The sequence below is a fragment of the Psammomys obesus genome, unplaced genomic scaffold, assembly GCF_907164565.1.
Source record: "Psammomys obesus unplaced genomic scaffold, mPsaObe1.curated_primary_1811, whole genome shotgun sequence".
Taxonomy (NCBI): Eukaryota; Metazoa; Chordata; class Mammalia; order Rodentia; family Muridae; genus Psammomys; species Psammomys obesus.
The window spans coordinates 10,022,670-10,044,635 of record NW_026596109.1 but is presented as its reverse complement, the minus strand read 5'-3'; the positions used below and the strand labels follow the sequence as shown (position 1 = coordinate 10,044,635).

The window sequence follows — 21,966 nt, the reverse complement described above, 5'->3', positions numbered from 1 at the left end:
ACACACACACACACACACACACACACACACACACACACACACACACACACACTTCTCTCTGGCAGGATTGCCTTTGATTATGGTGCTGATTCCTTTGGGAAATGTTGGCCTAGCTGAGGCCCCTCATCCTTGAAGGGGAGTGGAGCGAATAGAGAGGATGAGCTGATTAGTACCAGACTAGCCTTCTTCCTCCCGCTTCTCAGTGCACCCTAACATTCAGAGAACATCCTCATTTGCCGGAGCCTCAGCTAGACATCAGGAGCCCAGGCAAGGTTCTGCTCCTAGAGGCAAAGGCTTTATGGCCGCCCAGCAGAGATGAGTGGACCAAGCAGATTTAACGGTCCTGTGAAGTGCAGGGTGCAAGAAGGACCTAACCGCTCACAGGACTTGGAAGGCTGCCTAGAGGAGGTGTGTTTGGAGCTCATAAATATGGTTTTCATTAGCTGAGAAGGAGAATGTTCAAAATAGAAGAGGAAGGCCAAGAGTCTCTCTCTCTCTTTCCTCATCATTAATGAATTGAAACCACAATGTGAAAAGGACTTTAATTTATTCAGCCAACAGTTAGCCATAAGCATTGAGAATAAGAGCAGTGGGACCAGCAGCTTGGACGCTGTTCTGTGTGCCAGGCACTGCTGGGACAGAACAATGTACTGCTGGATGGCAATCGGAAGATCAGGTCCCGGGGAGCCCTCTGCCCGAGGGCCAGTTCACAGAATCCACTTGTATCCTTTAACTGTCCTCTTTTGGTTGAAATGGACTCAGTTTTCCCGGTGTGGTGGCAAACACCTGCTGTCCCAACGCTCGGGCAACAGGGGCAGAGCCAACCTGGGGTACACAATGAGACTGTCTCCAAAACTCCTGGCAGGCAACATGGCTCAGTGGTGGAGTGCTGGCTGGCCGAGCACACGCAAGATGCTGGGTTTGATCCCTAGTACAGAAGTAAGAACAAACCAGAGCGTTCAGCAAATCAGGCACGGTGGCAGGTGCCTATAATCTTTGAACCCTGGATGTCCAGGGTTCAAAGGTCATGGTACCAGAGAGTCTTAGGCCAGCCTGGGCTACATGAGACCCTGACTGAATTAAAGGAAGTGGGACGTAGTGGACCAGAGAGGTGACTCCACAGTTGAGAAAGCTTGCTGCTCTTCTAGAAAGCCTGGATTTGGTTCCCAGCATTCATGTTGGGCAGCTCACAACTGCCTACCATGGTAGCTCCATGGGCTCTAGATTCCTCTTCTGGTCTCTGCAGGCACCTGGACAGACATGCATACACACTCACTTGAGCATGAATACACACGTGAGCACACACACACACACACACATCCTTTTTCAGAAAAGAAAAAGGGAGTGTACAGCTTGTCCCTGATCCCTGCTGCCGTATCAGAGAGCAAACGAAGCAAGAGGCAGAGACAGACCACCTAACCTTCATTTATAAAATGGAGTTGACTTTCAGTGGGCCCCGCACTCGCAGATGTTGATGAAACAGATGAACGACACGGCCTCTGCCCTAACACACCTCACAGCCCACAGGGAGAGATGGAATGGGCGAGCGAGGAGGAGGTTCTGGAGAAAAGGAGAAGGTTCTGGAGAGCTCAGGTCCCATGCCAGAGTGACTGGGGAAAGAAAGCTGCAGGGAATAGAGACACGGAAGAGCCTAGCAGCCCTGAAGCCCTGGGGCAGATGAGGACAAGAATTCAGGGAACAGCTCAGGACAGAGGGCAGGGGCAGCTGGGCTCCCAGGTGTGGAAACTCAAAGGAGGGGGTTCTCTCTTCCTGTCATGAGAGTTCTGGGAATCAAACTGAAGTTGCCAGCCTTAGCAGCAAGCACCCTCACCTCCCAGCCATCTCGCTGGCCCCATATTTAGGAAATTTGGGTGCTCCTGAGGTCAACGGGGGGCCAGAGCAGGAGAGGGCTCACACACTCCTAAAGGTGCTGGTTAGTTTGGGGGGAGGCTCCAAGCAGAGTTACCAAGATCGATCCCAGGACATCCCATAACCCTCCCAGGCCTTTGAAACGCTCTGCAGGAGGCCCTGGCTATAAACATGGGGCTCGTTTCAGTGATCGGGAGGCTAGGAAGAGTCCTTCCAGGAATCTTCACTGTTTCAGGGCAAGGCGAGGAGTTTCTTCAGAGTCCCGCAGCAGGTTCTCAGGACAGCAGGGACAGACAAGAGCGTCTGCTTCAGGCCTGCTTTCTACCCTTGAACGAGACCCCGAGGCCTCCCAGAGAGTCTTGGGCATCTCCGAGGCTCCAAACGGCCCTGAGCAGGGACACTGGTGTGCGGTGTGCTCCTGAACACCTCACACACACGCACAGAGCGGACTGTGGATCTGCAGTCTCTCCAGGTACACAGAGCAGGGATCCCCTGGTGATGATAAAAGGGGCTTCTCTGTGGAGAGAGCCCCGGCTGACCCGGAAGGCATGAGTGTGAGCCCAGTCCAGTTACATTCTAGAACTGTTTTCCTATTTACACAGCACGGGAGGCCTACCGTCCCGTCCTTACCTGACACTCTCACTGAGTGGACTGTGACCTGTGGACACTAGCACAGTGCCGGCCGCGAGCACCCATGCTTCCTCTCTCTGCTGCCAGGTGCACAGGGCACCAAGCTGAGACTTTGCCCTCGCTGCTCATCGCTAGGCCGACCACACTCTAGATATTTAAACAGATGGTCCTCCTGTCTCTTCCAGGGCCTGATGAATTTTTGCCCGTTAAAAGCAGAAGTCAGGGAGAGCTAACATTGTGAGCTGTCCTGACCTGAAATCACTTTTCTTATCTAGAGAGCGGCTCCCTAGGGTCATTACAGTTCAGTGACCAGCCACATGTCAGTGGCTGGCCTCAGAGCCTCCCCTGCTAAGACCTGGGCCTCCCGGTCACATGGGAAAGAACCATCAGGGACACAGAAGGGCCCCCTGCTCTGTGGTCTCCCAGGGCCTCCTAGAGAGTAGTCTGTGAACCAGATGAGGGCTTCATATCTGCAGAGAAACCAGCCTGTCTTCTCCTCACACTGGAGGCTGACATTTTAGGAATCTACTTTATCTCTCTGTCTGTCTGTCTATCTAACTACCTGTCTATCTCTCTCTCTCTCTCTTTATCTACCTAGTGTGTTTGTATGTGTTTACATGTACACACACACACACACACACACACACACACACACACACACACCACAGTCCACATATGGAGGTCAGGGGAAAACTCAAAGGAGGGGGTTCTCTCTTCCCGCCATGAGAGTTCTGGGAATCAAACTGAAATTGTCATCCTTCGCAGCAAGCACCCTTACCTCCGAGCCATCTCGATGGCCCCAAATTTAGGAAATTGTAGCTACTTTTGCTTCTCTGTTTACTTGACTACTTGAAGACTTAATGCACAGTAGTCGGGGGACACAGATCAGTGGTAGAATTCTTGCCCAGCGGGTTTGAGGCCTTGGGTTTGATCTCCTTCAATGCCCCAAAGTAAATGAATTTCAAAAAAAAAAAATGCTTAGCACGTTAGAGCCTCCTCGCCCCATTTCTCCTCCTTCTCTACACTAGTCAGAAGGCCATGATCTCTTGTCTTCCATCTTCACCCTGTCTTTTCTCCACACAGCAGCCAACGTACCATTCAAGAGTGAATCTGACTGCTACACGAAGCTAGGGGTTCCTGCAAGCAACCCTGGTTTCGCTTGAAGGAATAGTTTTATTACATTTAGATTTTTATTTTTATGTGTGTGTGCATATGTGGGTACGAGTGTTCCACAAGTGTGCCAAGGTGCATGTGTGGAGGTCAGGGAACAACTTGATGGCTGTCAAAATGGCTCAGTGGGTGAAAGTATCTGTAGCTAAGTCAGACAACCTGAGTTCAATCCCAGGATCCACATGGTGGCAAGAAAGGATAGACTCTTGCAAGTTGTCATCTTCTGACCTCCACACAGACGCACACACACACACACACACACACTCACATACTCCCCTAACCCCACACCTACCTCCAGATACACAGACACACACAAACCTACCCCCCCACCTACCTACCTATGTACATAGACACACACCTACCTACACACACACACACACACACACACACACACACACACACACACACCAAGGAACATACGAGAGGGAGGCTGGGCTCCCCAGAACTAAAAGCATCTGGAGACTTGGATATGAACTGTCTTTTAACACCAACACTCAGCCGGCTCTTGCGGTCACCGTGGCTGGGATGTCCACCGACATCCTGAGGGGAACCACGACCGAGCTGTGAATGAGCCCTTCTATCGCAATGACTCCAGAACAGAACACCTGGCTGGGAGGTGCTGTCTGCCCCTGGCTGCTGGGGCTGAGAGCATACCTGCTTCTCCTGTCTTCCACAGAGCAGGGCTGGGCACACCAGTGACACACAGAAGAGGAGTTCCAAGTGAGGAAAAAAGATGAAGGAGGCAGGTGGGCAAGAATTAGAGCTTACACCCACTACCCTTGCTTGACAGCTCCAGGACTTCTCCCCCCTCCCCCCACAGCTAGAATAAAACCCAGCAGCTCCTGCAGACTGTCAACCCTGCCCTGGTGCTCCCCTGCCAGGATCCAGACAGTGGTCTTGCAAGTCCTTAAACAAACTGGGCTTTGTCCCTCCTTGAGGACTTTGCACATTGATTCCCTTTGCCTGAAATGCCCTTCTTCCTTTCCCCGGGGCTGGTTTATTCCTGTCCATCACCTCTCAGGTTGAATGGCAGCTCCCCAGGCGCCCTCCCTGCTGCACCTGTCTGCACTGGGCCATCCCTCTATTATCTCTTTCATAACACTTCTCTGTTTCCCAACGCTTCGCTTACCTGCTCGTTCACTTGCTTGGGGCCGGTCTCCCTGGTAAACAAACCTCACACCACGCGGAGGCAGACTCCTGATGGCTTCCCTGTCTGCTGACTTCTGCCAGCGGTGGCGAGCCTGGCATAGGTAAATCTGAATAAATGCTCATAGACAGAACATGAATGTGTTACGTGACTATGAACCCTTAGGGGCAAGGAGCACACTGTGCGGGGTGGGGGGTACAGCTGACCTCCAACAGATGTGTGGCGAGGGCTCAACAGGTTTTCAGCTTTAGCCACAGAAACCTCAGGGCACAATAGCGGCTCCCCAGGGCTTTCCTCAGCCTTGGCTGAGAAATTACAGAAGGCTTCTGCCCAGAGCTGGCTTCACAGGCCTGAGACCCACAGGGTCTCACACTCAGAAAAGCCTCATGCTTGGGGATCAGTACTCTGCAAGTTAGCTTGAGATCCCTCATCGTTTCATCTCTTTTGGAAGGAGGAATGGTGAGACAGGGTCTCACTACATGACTGGAGCCTCAAACTCACGGCAATCACCTGTTGTTAAAAAGAAAGAAAATCCCAAACATTCAATTTTATTGGGCATAGTGGCACCTGGCTTTAATCCCAGCACTCCAAAGGCAGAGACAGGTAAATCTCGGTGAGTTAGAGGTCAGCCTGGTCTACAGAGTGAGTTCCAGGACAGCCAGGGCTGTTACACAGAGAAACCCTAGCTCAGAGAGGCAGAGAAAGTACCCAGCTGACCTTCCTATTCCACCGGAGTCACAGAAGCAAAAAACCACTTCCTCCTCAGCTCCCATCCCAGAAGGAAAAAGCCCTTTCTCCTTCTCCATGCCTTAAATACCCTAACTCAATGCCCTTCCTTTCTGTTTACTTACCTTCACTTCCTGGCTGCTTGCTCCACCTCTTAACCTACGGTTGATTTTATTTAGCTCTTGGATTAGAGGCGTATGCTAGGCCTGAGCCATACCATAACAAGAAACAGGCTTTTTCCAGTACACAGTGTTGGAGTTCACAATGTGATCCAATATCCTGCAGCAATCACCTGTCTCAGCCTCCCCAGTTCTGGGACTACAAGCTTGTACCACTATGTCCAACTATGATTTCATCATTGACTGTGCATTTAGTTGTTAAGCCTTGTCGGTTTAATGGATGATCTCTGAGGGGTTGGCCAAGACTCCTTCTTCTATCTCTGGGTGTACCTTTCTGCTCCCACAGCGATTGCTGCCATTCTCTGCCAGAAAAGGGCCAGATCACTGAATAGGGAGGGCAAGATCTAGGGTGGGCATCCTCCGGTGACTCACAGCAGGGTACTGTTCCCATCGTGAACTGACATTGACACAGTGCAATCTGGCAAGTGCCTGGGATAGACTTGGAGGGAGAGGCCCCTGGTCAGTCAGCCTCTGCCCCATGGAGATGCTTGGAACATCCAGGAATGGAAGAGGCGAGGCCCAGTGGGAGGAAGGACAGGTAGGTGGAGGGGGGGAGCTGCTGGGTCAGCTTCTGTGCTCCTGACACTGAGTGGGAGGTGTTTGGTCTGGTGGCTGGAGGAGAGGGGAGACACACACACAAGCACCCTGATCTGGGGGCTGCAAGGTGACCACGGGGCCTACTGTCACCCTTCCGACATCCTTGGGCTTAGGGGAGTAAATAGCAGCTAACTAAAACACCTGCCAGGTGAGGAGGGAGACCACAGAAGGCATGAGGAATCTGGAGAGCAAATTTAGCAGCCCTTGCTTCACTTTTGGATGATTTTTATTTTGCAGCAGGCCCTATCCCTGCTCCCCTTTGGGATGCCCTCTCCACCGTTTCACTCCTTCAGAGCTCAAGGAGCAGATACAAGCTCCTGGCCTTAGTGTGTATTTACTGAGCACCTCCTATGGGCCATAGGAAGCTTACCATAGTAAGCCCTCATCGGCGTTAGTCTACTTAACCTTTATAACGATCCTGTAAAGTGTGTATTCTTTTAAGATTTAGTTTTTATCTTACACGTATGTGTGAGTGTGCGTAGGTATGCGCCCCACCTGTGTGCCTGATTCCTCAAACACCAAAAGAGTGTGTCAGATCCCTGGAAGGGTGCTGAAAATGGAACCTCTGCAAGATCACAGTGCTGAACTGCCCTGTAGCAATGTGTCATCGTGTTTATTGAGGTGCTTTTAATAGAAAGGGTACTGGCTCGCAAGTACTGGTTTTCACTGTAACTCCACCGCTGACCTGCTGGGTGTGGGGGCTAAGGCAAGCCCACACACTTCAGACGCTTTGTAAAAATGAGAGGGAATTGCCAGGCATGCTGGCGCAGTCAGGAGGAGGATCTCTTTGAGTGTAAAGCCAGCCTGGTCTACATAGTGAGACCTTGTGTCAAAGGTGGGGGGAGGGGACTACACACTTTGACTATTGGCAATCACCTCTCACCGAGGATGGATATCTGCCTGCCTTATAAACTGCCGTCCGCAGGGAAGGGTTCTTAGTATTTTGCTTACCATCTAGCACCTACAGTGGTCATTGAGACGCCTGACAGAGAGGCTGGTTTCAGGGGTAAAGGCCAGCCCCGACTGTGCTGCCCAGGACTCTCCACTGGGCCCAGGACTCAGCACGCAGGGACAGAAGAAACAGAATTGAATGCAGAGGGAAGATGGCACCTGTGAAAGAACAGGCTGTGGCCCCTGACGGTTTCTTCCTGTTGCAGGCGGCAGGCCCCTGGTGTTGAACTTCGGCAGCTGCACCTGACCTTCGTTTCTTCTCAAATTTGACCAGTTCAAGAGACTTGTAGATGACTTTGCCTCCAAAGCGGATTTCCTCATCATTTACATCGAAGAAGCCCATGCGACAGGTACGAAAAGACCCCCGGCCCCTACTCTTCCCACCCTCTTCTTTCTCCCATCATCCAAGCCCATCTTGTAGTCGAGAGGGGGGAAGGAGGGAGGGAGAGGAGGAGAGGACTGGAGAAGACCTCCTCTGGCTTTCCCACTGCCTCTTCCTCTACAGTCTTCTTTCAACAAGGGCACACAGATCAGGAGTCCGACGGGGAGGTTCAAGGGAGGACAACTGGCTTGGGAACATTGACAGGGAATTGAGACCTGTCATGCACACATGAAAATGGCTGCCATGTAGCTGTTTTTCAGGATGTATCCTAGGATCAGGCATGTATGTCCTGTCTGGATGACAGCTCATCAAACTTTGGTGATGCCCCATGCTCCTGGGGACACTGCTAAAGCAGACGCCTTCACAGATCTGTGTGGCGCTCTAGGCAATGCTACTGGCCCTGTCTGAGGGAAAACTGCTGTAGGACAGCTCTTACCTGAGTAGGAGCCCCTTCTCCAGCCCTACCCATGGTGCCACCGTGACAGCACACAAGAGACCTTGCTTCTGTTCTTAGGAAGCTGAAACAGTGCGACAGGCTTTCCTTACAATAGATGGACAGACCATTGCAGGAAACAGCTGCATTTCGGTCCTTGAACGCTGCAGGATAGTCAGGCACATCCCATTTCCCTGGCTCTCACGAAGCCTTCAATCTAGCCCCAGTCTCAAATTCAGAGCTTGAAGAAGGATTCCATGGTGGAGGGGAGAGACTCACCCGCCTCTACACGTGACGGGAGAGGCTCCCCGAGTCCTTGTCACCCAGGACTCAGTCAGAGCTCATGGAAACTGGCTGAACAGGCATGCAGGTTGCACTGTCTTTGCTGGCTTGCCTACAAGTGGAGAGCACAAACATCTCTCTGACCATTTTCACCCAGTTTGGCTGCACGGTGCACAACCCAGTGCGCTACTGAGGTCCTGGCAGACAGAACCACCTGCGTTTCTTGTTGAAAATGCAGATTCCAGGGCCCCAACCGAAGCCTATTCGATTTTTATTTCTCTGCACTCAAACGCTTGAGAATTTTCAACTTAATACTGTGTTCATTTGTCAGGCAGCTTCCAGTCCCATTCACATTTTGGGGACAATTTACACTATCGTGGGGTAATAACGGTCCGGGTATGAGCCTGCTCTTCTCTGTGGCTTTACGTATATTTAAACGTTTCCATCATATGCATTTTTTGAAGAACAGATAAGGGGCCAAGTAGGGGTGGCGCACACCTTTGATCCAAGGATCTCTGAGTTCAAGGCCATCCTGGTCTATAGATAGAGTTCTAGGACAGCCAGGGCTACACAGAGAAACCCTGTCTCCAAAAACAGAACAAAAAAACAAAGAAACACCTGCACCAAACAACAACAGCAACAACAAAAGAACAACTTAGTCAACAGGGGCTCACGCACAAGGCACAGCGAATCTCTTTGTGAGACGTTAGCCCTGGGCAGTCCACTGAGATCTGTGGTCTCCAGAGCTAAGAAGAGACAGGGCTTTCACCATCCCAGAGATGACAGCTCTGCTCAGCCGAGGCTGTTTATGAGGTCCTGGGGTGGGACTCCTCCAGCTTTCACAGGGTCACCTGGAGATCCTGTTAGGATGTTAAGGGGCTGGGGTGTAAAGCGGGACCACATTTCGAGGAACTGAGTCCTAGAAGATCCATCTGTCCTTCCCGAAAGAACAAGTTGCTAGATGCAGTGGGGCTGGGGTCACCCCAGCCCTGACTCCCGGATCTCATGCCTGATGCATTCCTCCTGAAGTCAAACCAAGCAAGGCTCGCTCACCCTTTCCAGAACTCAGACCCGGCCACCTGAGCCACTGAGGAAAAGCCTCCTGTCGCTGTCCTGAGAGATCGTCACCTCTGGGTCTTGCCCCGGGACCATGGGCAATTCTTTCTCCCCATCTCCCACTTTAAGATGCTTGTTTTCGCCTGTCAGATGGAACTGGATGTGAACCTCAGACAGAAAACACACAGAGCCAGAGTTCACCCATCCTAGGGGCTCAGGGAAGTCGGCTGGCTGGCTTTCCCGTGTTTATGCAGGGTGCGGGGCACAGTGGGATAGTCATGGGCTGAGTTTTAGACCTGGGTGTAGGTTCTGATCCATCACATGCCGTCCTCCGTCAGCTTTCAGACTTGTTTCTCCACTTCAGAAGCCGAAGGGCAGCGGCTGCCTTGCAGAGTCACTCAGCTGTATGCAGCAGGCACTTACTTGCTCTGTGCTCAAGCCCATGCTGGACCCAGGGAGAGCGAAGCAAGAGGCAACACAGTCCCTCACCCCCTTCTTGCAGGGACGCACCCTTAAAGCTGAGAGACTTTCAGGACCCTGAGATCCAGCTTGAGGGAGATAGGATCCATCAAAAGATGTAGGTAGGGGAGCGGCAAAGGCAGGCTTGCATTTTGGAAAGAACGCTGTGCTGAGAAATAGGAGAGGGAAGCTGCTGAGACTCGAGTAGTAGGTTTTAGTTTTGTTTTGCTTGTGTTTTGTACAGGTTCTTCTGAGTGTAGGCCCGACTGTCATGAAACTCTCATCTGCCTGCCTCTTCCTCCCGAGTGCTGAGATCAAAAGGTGGGCAGGGTCCTTAAACTGTCCAGTATGTAAGAGTCATGGAGAAAGGTGTGAAAACACGCACTTCCTTGATGGCCCAGAGCAGGGCTGGGCTGTTAGTAATTCCAGTTACTAACAAGCTCTCAGGTGATGCCGGTCAGGCTGTTGTGGGGGGCCACACACCTCGATAGCCCCTGGACTGACCTTTGCCTCTAAGTGCAGTTGAGGCACCAGCAAGCTCAACCTTCTGAGAACTAGCTATACTCGAGCTGCCAACCTACACTCTGCCTGGCTCTTCCTCTGACAAGGCCTCCCAGTGGTTCAAATGTAGAGGAAAGCTCAAGAAACACTTTGTCTGACTGTCTCTCTTTGTCTGAAGCGTCACAGGTGGCGCTTCAGTTCTGGTAGCCCCTGTGTGGCCTTGTGTTTTACCTCTGACAGGACATTTGGCCGAGTTCTGACTGGGCACTGCTCCGTGGGGCTTTCTGTTGAAAGCAGGTGGGGCCTAGACTTTGGAACCTTTGCAAGTCTGTGAGGCTGCAGCCTAACCTCCCTCTTGCAGATGGCTGGGCTTTTAAGAACAATGTGGCCATCAGGCAGCACCGGAGCCTCCAGGAACGCCTGCAGGCGGCACACCTGCTGCTGGCCAGGAGCCCCCAGTGCCCTGTGGTGGTGGACACGATGCAGAACGAGAGCAGCCAGCTCTACGCAGCTCTGCCTGAGAGGCTCTACGTGGTCCAGGAGGGCAGGATCCGCTACAAGGTGGTGACGCAGGGTCAAAGGGTCAAGGAAGGGCAAGGTGGGGTGGTATCACAAGGGCAGAAGAGGAAGGACTTCAGTCTAGGGACAGCTCTATTCCATTACTCCTCACCATGCAGCCTGGGGGAGACTCTCACCTCAAAGCCTTTCTGTCTTCTCTTCTGCAAAATGAGACCAGTCTTCACCTTCCACAGTATGCAGCAGTGCCCATGAACATGCCAGAATTTGACTAGAGGGGCGACCTCCTGGCCACCTCGGCATCCAGTGTCTGACCTAGTCCTTATATCTTGTTGTCTGTTTGTTTGAGGCTGGGTCTCTCTACATAGGCTGACCTTGAACTCACAGAGATCTACCTGCCTCAACCTTCCGAATGCTGGATTAAAGGCTTGAGCCACCATGCCCAGCCTTTATTTTTAAATTTTTGTAGAGGGTACATGCATGCTACTGTGAGTGTGTGGGGGTAGTTTCTTCCTTCACCAGGTAAGTCTTAAGGACCAAATTCAGTTCATCGGCTTGGCAGCAGGCATATTTACCCATGGAGCCATCTGACTGGCACTTGGCTTTAAGCCAAGTGGGAAATGTTTCTACTTTATATGTGATGCTCAGAGAAGGGATGGCTTGCCCAAGGTCATCAGGTAAGCATTAGAGGAAGGCTCTGAAATTGTCACCATTGAAGAGGTCCTGGGGGCTAGAAGCTAGAAATGAAGCAGGAAACAGAGTCTGCCCAGCTTCGTAGCAACCGTTTTCCCCTCAAGGTTTCTGCTTGGTTAGGACAAAGAGGATAACCATAGCCATGGTTCCTCAGGTACAACTGGTCTACCTAGAGAGTAGATACACCTTGTGTAGTTCTGAAGGGACTTTATCCCTTGAGAACAGACAATGGCTGCTTAACCACATAGATGCCAAGGTGGCTTTCCAGCCTGCAGGTGAAAGAATGAACCCTGGGGGCAAGGGTCACAGTTGAAGACCCATCTTCCCCTTCTTTCTGGGACCTCATTCTAAGATAGCATAATGGAGGCAAGCTGGGCACTGGAGTCCATATCCTGGGTTAGGCCCTGTGCAGGTAGTTGAAATACAGAATGAATTTTAAGTGACTCCTGCCTTACTTCAACATACCTATAGTCTGGAGGCTAACAAAGGTACAAACAGGAGAGGTGGAGATGGAAAGAAGGATCAGTCATGAAAGAGCTTGCCACACAAACACAGGGATCTGAATCTGATACCCAGAACCCACAGGAAAAAATCTGAGCCCAGTGACATGCCCTTGCAACCCCATGATAGGAATTGGAAACAGGCAGCTGGAAATTGCCCTGGATTGACAACTCTTACACAAACATCCTTACTGGAAGGCCAAGATTGCAAACAGACAGATCTCTGGGGCTCCATGGTCAAGAGGTTTGGCCTAACTGGTAAGCCCCAGACCAGTGAGCGACCATGTCTCAAAACACGAGGTTGGAGCTGGAAAGGTAGCTCAGCAGTTATGAGCAGGTACTGTTCTTCCAGGGGACCTGAGTTTGGTTCCCAGCTCCCATGTCAGGCAGCTCACAACCACCTGTAATTCCAGCTCCAAGGGGGGATCTCACGCCTCCGCCTGGAGTCCATGAGTACTTGCTTTGGAGTGCACACATCTACCCTTCCCATATAGAGAGTTTTAAAAGATGACTCTCGAGGAGCAATACCCAAGGTTGACCTCTCATTTCCACATATACACAAATACGCACACACAGACACAGAGAGAGACAGACAGAGACAGAGACAGAGACAGAGAGGGAACAATGTTCCAAGTGCTGTCAGGAGCCAACAAGGCTTTTCTGTTAATGAGCTAGATAGACTTCTTGAGCCAAATCTCTGACTCCCCAACAACTTGACTCTGCTATCAGAGCACCAAAGACGCTAAGGAGAACATGTAAATGAAAGAGCATGGGGTGTCAAAATCAATCTGGCTCTCAGACCACAAGGTTTGTGGCCAGCTTGGGTCTTGAACCGTGAGGAGTCAGCCAAGCAAGCTTGGAGAAGGAAATTTGTTGAGCATATCAGAAGCAGGTGGGCAGTGTGTAAGGCACATGAAGGGAAGGCATGAGTAGGCAATTAAGCATTTAGACGACCAGGGTCTGGACCAAATCATCTTCCTCCAAAGGCCAAGAAGAACCATAGTAGGTTTGAACAGGGGAGGCAAGATTTGATCAGATCTGTACTTTAGAAAGGTCACTAGTGTCCATGGAGAGAGGACAGAGGGAGCAGAGACTGAGTAAGGGAAGTACTACAGTTGCCCAAATTGGGATGAAGAGGACTGAGCTAGGCCAGAGGGTCTGGAGAGCTAGACGGGGTTCTGTAGAAAAAACTCAACATGAAAGCTTGTGGTTTGCTCCCCTTCTCCCAATTTTCGCCTGTTTTTCCTCCAACTTCCCTTCCAGTCTTCAGGTTAAGTGTTGGTGCCCACTCTCACAATTTCCCCAAGTGACCTGACCTACCTCAAGGCTGTATCTGTCCTGTTAACAACTCCCTTGTAGATATCATTAGCCCAGATCTCTCAGCCACTCCTCAGAGACAAACATCGTGCATATAGTGGGACCTACAACTTGTGACTCATCTCTCTTGCAGGGTAAATCCGGCCCTTGGAACTACAATCCAGAGGAAGTCCGCGCTGTTCTGGAAGAGCTCTGCCCTTCCCCTGGACATGCACCTCAGCTCTAGGGGAGCAGCAGGAGGGTTCCCCAAACTTCGTTCTCCCCCACACCAGTCCAGGTGTCTTTTATTTTTGACCCTTGTTCCCAGATGAATTAGTAGCGCAGATTCTTTTTGATCTAAACAAATAACTCCCAAGAAGGCAATGCAGGTCACAGCACCCAATCACCACAAATTGTTACAACCAGAGCATAGAGCTAGACCAAGCTGTCAGCAAAAGTGAGTGCTCTCCACACTGCTCCCACAGCGGAGCCCAATCCAGTGCACGGCATCTTCCGGTGGGAGGTCCTCGGGCTCAGCTGGCAGACTTCTGAAGTGTAGTGACCCTTATAATGATGTCAAGAGCTTTGGCATGGCACCCCTCACGTTCAGGCAGCCTGTCTAACCACGTTTGCTGCTCATAGAACCAATCATTTAAAGCGCTGACCTGGTTTCTCAGTACCAAGCAAGAGGTGTATTTCTGCCTATTGATGAGAGATGAGGAACTGAAGGCAGAGAAAACGGGAACCAAAGACAACAGAAACCCCTTTCTGGCCGAAAGACTGAAATCAGTTGGTATTGTTGGTGATAGGCGTTTCCATGGCCACACATAATCTTATTCTACTCCCTCTACTGTCTTTGAATAGATTTCACCGAACTATGGCTCTCTGGTGTTGACCCAAAATTGATAACTTTGGCCAGACCAAATCACAGGCGCCAGCAAAAGCTGCCATTCAGGCCCTGTTGGAACTCTGCCCCCTGACTCACAGTCTCTTATTGGTCTTTTGTGTTAGATGACGTCAGACTGATGGGTAGTCATCGGTTCATCTGTTGTGACTGCTTCTTTTCATATTTGTTTATGATGGTCACAGTGTAAAGTACACACAGCTGTGACTTGATTTCTAAAAATGTCATTAGATGCAACAAGCTAACAACAATTAAAACCTGTCAGGATATTCTGAGTGGCTTCAGTGTGATCCTTGCATCTTCTTTTCGCACTGTCTTTTTATGAGAGCCCCCATGTAATTTAATCAGCTCAAGCATCATTTGCTGGAGGAGCCCCATTCTGGAAGAACACTCGTCAAAAGTGGAATCGTCTTAGGAAATCTGGAAGGGACATCACTGCTCACATCACAACAAAGTACCTTTAAAGGGGTTGGGAGATGAACATGAGAAACATTCTGCTAGCATACAAACAGCCTCTCCTTGACTCTGCATTTATTAATGTTGCATTTATTTATCCATTCATTCATTTATGTGAGGCAGGATCTACTTATATAGTCCGGATTGTCTGTGAATTCATGATCCTTAGACTCCACGTAGCTGAGACTCAAGGTGTATACACCCATTTCACTCTTACATGTATTTGGTTTATTTCATTTTGAGAGAGTGTCTCGTGTAGACTTTGAAGCAGGCTGGCTTCAAAGTCTAGGGTAGCCACAGCTGTCCTCAAACTCCCAAGTGCTGTGAGTGCTGGCTGCTCAGGGCTCACAGACACCCCTGTTTCTGAGAACTGCCCTCAACTGACAGGAGCCATCCTACCAGAAATGCCTGAGAGATTGTCCTCCACCTGAGTGCGGGCTGGAGTGTGCAAAGGCTGGTCTCTTGCTATAGGTAAGTGGTGTACTCTGCTCTCTATCATACCCCAAAAAGAAATTGAAGTCGACATGGTGGAGCACACCTGTAATCCCAGTACTCTGGGAGGCAGAGACAGGCAGATCTCTGTGGGTTCAAGGCCAGCCTGCTCTACAAATTGAGTCCAGGGCAGCCAAGGCTACACAGAGAAACCCTGTCTCGAAAAACAAAAACAAAACTACCCTAAGCCAGGTAGCCCGGCTCAGCAGCAAATGCTTCCACCCACTGGGCCATTCCCACAGTCCTGTGCTGCACTTCATACCCAGAAATCCTGATGTCATGCCTGGCTTCAGTTTCAGTCCTGTATTTCTGCCTGAGTGCGTTATCCATGCCAGCTTGTATGGGGTCATTCTCCATCTTCCTCAAACCACTTGTAGAACTCAAGAGATTGCTGCCTTTCACAACTGTGACATATTAAGTCTCTAGTCCTGTGAGGTCACATATCAGTTCCTGGTTACCTCTTTCACCAAAACTCTACTTCTGGGCTGAAGAGATGGCTCAGAGGTTAAAAGCACTGGCTGCTTTTCCAAAGGTCCTGTGTTCAGTTCCCAGCAACCACATGATGGCTCTAACCACAAGATGGCGCACAACCATCTATAATGAGATCTGGTGCTCCCTTCTGGCACGCAGGCATACAAGCAGGCAGAACACGTATACATAATAAATCTTTAAAAACAAAACAAAAATAACAAAACTCTAGTTCTGTAGTCTTTAGCCAGTAACAGGTGTGCTCCAGTTTAGGGCCAACAATTGTAATTGTTTCCTTGATGGTGTTCTTTTTACCTTTCTAGAATTCTTTTTCTTATAAATAGCAGGTTTTGAGATTTAGGTCACACCTGCATACACAAATTCATCCTTAGCCATTTCTCTCATCCTGCATCCTGTTTTAATAGCTGCAACTTTCCCATCTTACAAACAGCATTGTTGATGACCAAGACAATTTGGGAAGGCAAGGGCTCATTTCACTTCATAGCTTGTAAGTCCATCATTGAGGGAAGCTAAGACAGGAACGTAGGGTAGGAACCCGGAGGCAGGAAATCAGTGCAGAGACCATGGAGGAGTGCTGCTGACTGGCTTGCTCCTCATGACCATCTTACTCCCAAGATGGTCAGAGCCATGGGTGACACCAGCCACAGTGAGCTGGGCCTTCCCACCTCAATTATCAAGCAATAAAATGTACCATCAGTCTGACAGGGGCATTTTCTCAATGGAGGTTTCTTCTAGCTAGCGTCAAATTGACAAAAGGAAGCTGTAATACCTTTTGTATACCTACAAAGGGGTGTTCCTGATAGGATCCCCGACCGCACTGATTTTGAAATAGTGTGTACAAAGAAGTGATGGACAAAATGACCTTCATTTTTGTAGTATTTCTTTACTGTGATCAGGTAGACGACTAAAAAGGGAAGGGGCATATCCCCTCATCCTCATTTTCCCTCCCTCCCTGAGATGGCTGCACACTATAACACAGGCTAGCCTGGAACTCAACAATCTTTGTGCCTCAGCCTCCAGAGCCCAACTACCTGGCTCCTCCATTGCTTTAGTTTTCACTTTTATGCCAAGATCTGTGATAGACACTGGCTCACAAGAAGTAATCCAAAAATTTATATATTGACTGAGTGTGAGTAGAAGCCACCCTGTCACTGACCCAGCAACTCAGTCCCCTTGGCTCCCTCAGCTCAGCTTGGTCTGGCTTGATCTTGGAGAAAATGAAGCTTGTTTAGAGGCCCATCAGCTGCAGAAGTGCCGCACTGCGGGTACGAAAATTCGAAAGAAATACAGGAAGCAGCCCCGGTGATAGAAGAAAAAGATTCCAAACCTTGGATGGGCAATCTGGATAAAAAGAAATATCTGGTGTCTCCTTATCTTACAGCTGGCCAACTCTACTTTTTGATCAAGAAGCAAATCTGTGTGGTGCCTTGTTTTTCTTTGTCAACAATATCATTTCACCCACCAGGGCCATGATGGATCACCTACACCAGGAGCACAGGGAGACTTCTTTCTATATCTCACCTACAGTGACAAAGTGTCTCCAGTCTTTGAAGCTGCTGATCCTGAGGTGGGAGTCCCATTCTACAAAGAGGGGGAAGCCCCTTTCTTGACCTCCATATATGCTTTCCGGAAAAAACACCATCTCCCTGCTTCAGGACATATCCTTAATGTTTGGCGTGGTCTCTGGTCTCTCTAGCCCCTTAGCAGGAGTGGGAGACTCAGGCTTCCTGCACTTTTTCTTTCCCCTTGTTTGTCCTCCATTCCTGCTCTGCTTCTTCATTGTCAACCTCTGTCACATCCAATGATTGCTCTAGTTTCTATACCTTTTCTCACTGCCCAAGGCGCTCAGAACTCCAACAATCCCTACCTTTTACTACCTTATTTTGTGAGGGTAGAGGCAACCACCAGGCTGAATTGAAAAAAAGAATGTATACATTGTTAGCCAGCTGTATTAAAAGCTGGGTCTGGGGTTGGAGTTCAATTGGTGATGTCTGGCTTTAATACCCAGATTTCCACAAGCTGGGCGTGGTGGCTCATTCCAATAAGCCTAACACTCTGGAGGTACTGTAGGGAAGGAGGATCAAAAGTTTAAGGTCATTCTTGGCAGTTAGAGGCCAGCCTGAAATACATGCAGCCACAAAACAAAACACCTCGTCAAGGATTTCAGTATAAAGACAAGGAAACCAATGGGCCCATTCAGTCAACATTTTCTGAGGATCTGTATATCTAAAGGAAATGAAGGTAGCTGAAGAAAGGGGGCTCTGGGCAGCGGGAACAGGACCTCACTTACATTTAGCAAGTGGAGGTCTGTGGGCAGAACAAAAGAAACTCCTAAGAATGGGGCTCAGCAAGCAAAGGTAACAATGTCAGCCTGCAGCAGCAACCTGGAATGGAAATGGGATAAGATGCTGCTCAAGTAAACCCCTACTGCCAACCAGTAAGAGCGACTGTTCGAAGGTCTAGGAAAACAGGCCAGAACATGCGGCTTTCAAGTAGCATGTCTATCTTTGTTTGTTGTTTGCTTTGGTTTCTGGGAATGCAACCCAGGGCCTTGAGCTGCTAGGCACACATTCTACCACAGTTCTTTCTCCCCCCCTCCCCCATCACCTTCCAGTCCTAGCTGAAGCAGTATTACAAGGACCAGTGCTGACCACTTGTTCTCTGAACCCACAGAAACTGCTACTGGGCATGTGCCAGAGATATATCAGATAAACTCTGGAGACCCCTCCGAGCCTTCTGTAAGCCTTAACACGGAGTTTCTTGTGCAAAGAATCATTGACATTTCACTTTAGGAACTTGGCAAAAAGAAAATCCTCAGCATTTGATGCTCTTGAAAATGAAAGCAATTGCTCTAGGTCACATACTCAAAAAATGTTAATGGCTCCATGTTACAGGAAAATCCTTGAGAGTTGTACAGGCACTATGATTAGCTGGCTCTTTGCTTCATCACACTTTTCGATTCATCCTTCCCCAGATGTGATTTATGAGTGATTATTCACCTTCCCAACTCTGAAGACAGCATTGCTCCTCAAATGCCTTTCTCACTTCTTTTGCTCACCCCCTGGAAACTTTACTTTACACAGGAGTAAACCTGTGTCACAGATTGTTGTAAGCAATTTATCAGAAATCTTAAGAGCCTTAAAAACCCTGGGCTGAAAATGTAGGTCCGTGAAAGAGCAACTGGCTAACAGTGTGAAGCCCTGGCCATTATTCCTCATCCCTGCAAACAAATAAAACAACCAACCAGGACGTCAGCTTTGATTTCTGTCCTTCCAGGCCTCTCATCTGAGGAAGCTATCTGAAGAGCACTCTAAACAGAAGCACAAGAGTTTTCTGAGGCGCTCCTCCCTTGAAACTCACCCTACTCTCAGGGGTTTTCCTTCAATAAGTGTATGTTCAATCTTCTATAGACAAAGTTTCTGGTACACTGTTTTTACTCTTTCATCCTGAACAATTGAAAGAATACATAAAAGTAGGCCAGCCTATTGAATCCTCATATATCTCCATGTTCAATGTCATAGACACATTTGCTTCATTTCACCTCAAAAACACTATTTAAGGGCTCTAACTGGGCTGGGCTGTGGCTCAGTAGTAAAGCATTTACCTGGCATGCTCAAGCTACAAAATAGAAAGCATTCCTGCTTACATGTTTAAAATCAAACCCTAGCTATTACTTTATTTTTACCCTTTTACACTTCCATGTATATCTTAAAAACCTGGGCAGTTTTTTATTTTTTGAGAAAGGTTCTCTCTACATAGCCCTGGCTGTCCTGGAACTCACTCTGTAGACCAGGCTGGCCTTGAACTCACAGAGATCCACCTGCCTCTTCCTCCTTAATGCTGGCGTTAGGCCTGGTTCAACAGGCTTTTTAAACATAAGCTGCGTCTTGTATCTGTAGGAAGAAGAACAATACCGAGCCTGCAGGCAAATGTCCCAAATTATCTTTCAAATATATTTTCTCAGTTGTTTTGTTCAGATTGCCTCCAGGTGAGACCCACACATGACACATGGTTGTAGGAACTCTATGTCTCTAAAGCGGAGACCCTTAACATTTTCCATGGCACTGCCAGGTCACTTGTGTAAGTTTGGGACCTGCAAGGTCAGACTGTAAGGACAGGCAGCTCCACAAGCTTCCAAGCACAGCACAGTGAAGCTGTCTCATTCCTATGAGGCCAACTCAGATTAAGACTATCTATAAAAGCTGGGCAGTGGTAACACACACTTTTGATCCCAGCACTCGGGAGGCAGAGAAAGGCAGATCTCTGTGAGTTCAAGGCCAAGCTGGTCTACAGAGTGAGTTCCAGGACAGCCAGGGCTAAAACAGAGAAACTCTGTGTAGAAAAACCAAAAACCAAAAACCAAAAACCAAAACAAAACACTATAAACCATCGGCCTCACTCCCAGACCCAGACTGAATTTGCTAAACATTGCTGGCTATCTGAGCAGCAGAGAAGAACCTTAAAGGGCCTCACCAAGGCAATTTAATGTTTAGCCTTTAAGTATATTACTCTTCATCTCATTGGCCATCTCTTCATCGCATGGCACTACAAAAGCCAGGAAGCCTACCAGACCCACCAGCAGGGAAGTCACAGATAGGGACATTTCAGTTAGCTGCACTAATGGCCATTTGTCTTTTTCCTCCCTTGGCGTCCCTTTCTTTGTTCACCTACCCTGTGAATTTCCTGAAAAGGGAAGTTAATTCTTGAGCTCGACTAGATTCAAGCTCAGTGAGCCCAGAATGTCTCACAGCCTGCTTCTCACAGTATCACACCAGAAGAAACTCAGGATGGGTATAATGGACTGTAGCATTAACAGCCCCCACTCCTCTACCTTGTTACACACATGCCCTTGGGTACCCACACCTCTTATACTCTTGCCCTTGGGTAGAATTTTATTTTGCACTGGCCTTTGCTGTGTGGCATGACTTGGAAATCAGGGCAGACTGTAAACATGCTTGCACTTGGGCTTTTTCTCTCCCTGTCTTGCTACTGAGGAGGCTCAGGGCAGACCACTAGAGGCTCTTCCTGGGGCTGAGCACCATCCCTGCTTGAGGCCACTTAGATGCAACAATCCTTTGTTACCTACACTAAGCTGCCAACTGACCAGAGAAATCAGCCAGTCAGGAACAAACAAACAAAAAAGCCTGCTCGGATTTGTTAGGTGAAGCTGTTGTTTCTGTCAGGACCATTTTGGGCTAGTTTGGAACTAAGCAGACGCTATCTTATACATCACTCAGTCTAAAGGAGTTACCATGTCCAAACTTGCTAGGAAGCCAGGGAAGGGTTGGAAGAGGAGGAGCCAGGAAAGAGCCAAAGCTGCAGCGGGAGTCCTTCTTGTTCAGGGAAATAGTCTTTGTTCGGTTAAGACCTCTAAATGACTAGCTAAGGCCTAGTGCTATATGGAGTTCAATCTACTTTATCTATCCAAAAACTGTTAATTTAAATGCTTGATTTATTAAACACAAACACTTCACAGAAGCACCCAGAATGTTTGACAAACCTCTATTTACTGTGGCCCAATCAGTTGATAAATAAAATTAACCATTACAAATATAGTACGTAGGGTAGTTGAACTTCCTCCCCAAAAAGACACATTAAAGTCCTAATAACTAGGGTCTATGAGTGTGATCTTACTTGGGCTCTTCAGGGCAGATATGGCTAGTTAGGATGAGCTCATACTGAGTAGGGTGGGCCATTAACTCAATAGGACTGGTATCCTTAGGAGACACATGGAGCCGTACAACCAGAGGGAAGAAGATATACTCTGCAACTGCTTTATAATTTAGGATTTTTGCTACACTAGTTATTTATGTTTTCAAAATAAAACAACAGTAAGAGAAGTCTGACTTCACCAGTCTATCCAACTATGTTCCCCACTTTATAAAAAAAAATTTCAGGACATGTGAAACGGATGTTAATAATGACTGTCAGTGGGAAATAAAGAATATGTTTTCTAATCTTTCTCTTAAGTCTTTTCAAATTATAAATAAATCATTTAAAAAAAAATCACCAAAATCAAAACAAACAAACAACAAATGGATAGTGGTGGCAGCGGTGCTTAGTGGCGGCAGCGGTGCTTAGTGGCGGCAGCGGTTAGCAGCAGCGCACACCTTTGATCCCAGCACGAGGGAGGCAGAGGCAGGCAGATTTCTGTGAGTTCAAGGCTAGCATGGTCTGTAGAGCAATTTCTAGGTCAGGCAAGGCTACACAGAGAAACCCTGTCTCAAACAAAATCAAA

General features: G+C 48.9%; 1 protein-coding gene across 3 annotated transcripts in view; it reads left to right on the top strand.

Annotated features, from left to right (window-relative positions):
* Positions 1 to 14,563, top strand: part of Dio1 (iodothyronine deiodinase 1) — a 16,146-nt gene extending 1,583 nt beyond the window's left edge. Inside the window, exons 2-5 of one of the 3 annotated variants that reach the window (XR_008722724.1) lie at positions 7,476 to 7,619; positions 10,744 to 10,943; positions 13,542 to 13,685; positions 14,252 to 14,563. Coding sequence is in view for 2 of the 3 variants with exons in the window: in XM_055629111.1 (XP_055485086.1) it covers positions 7,476 to 7,619; positions 10,744 to 10,943; positions 13,542 to 13,634 (437 nt within the window). In the remaining variant the exon portion in view is untranslated. Of the gene's footprint in view, positions 1 to 7,475; positions 7,620 to 10,743; positions 10,944 to 13,541 lie in introns of all 3 variants that reach the window. The other 2 variants (XM_055629111.1, XM_055629112.1) reach the window with 2 other exon arrangements.
* Positions 14,564 to 21,966: the final 7,403 nt, after the last annotated feature.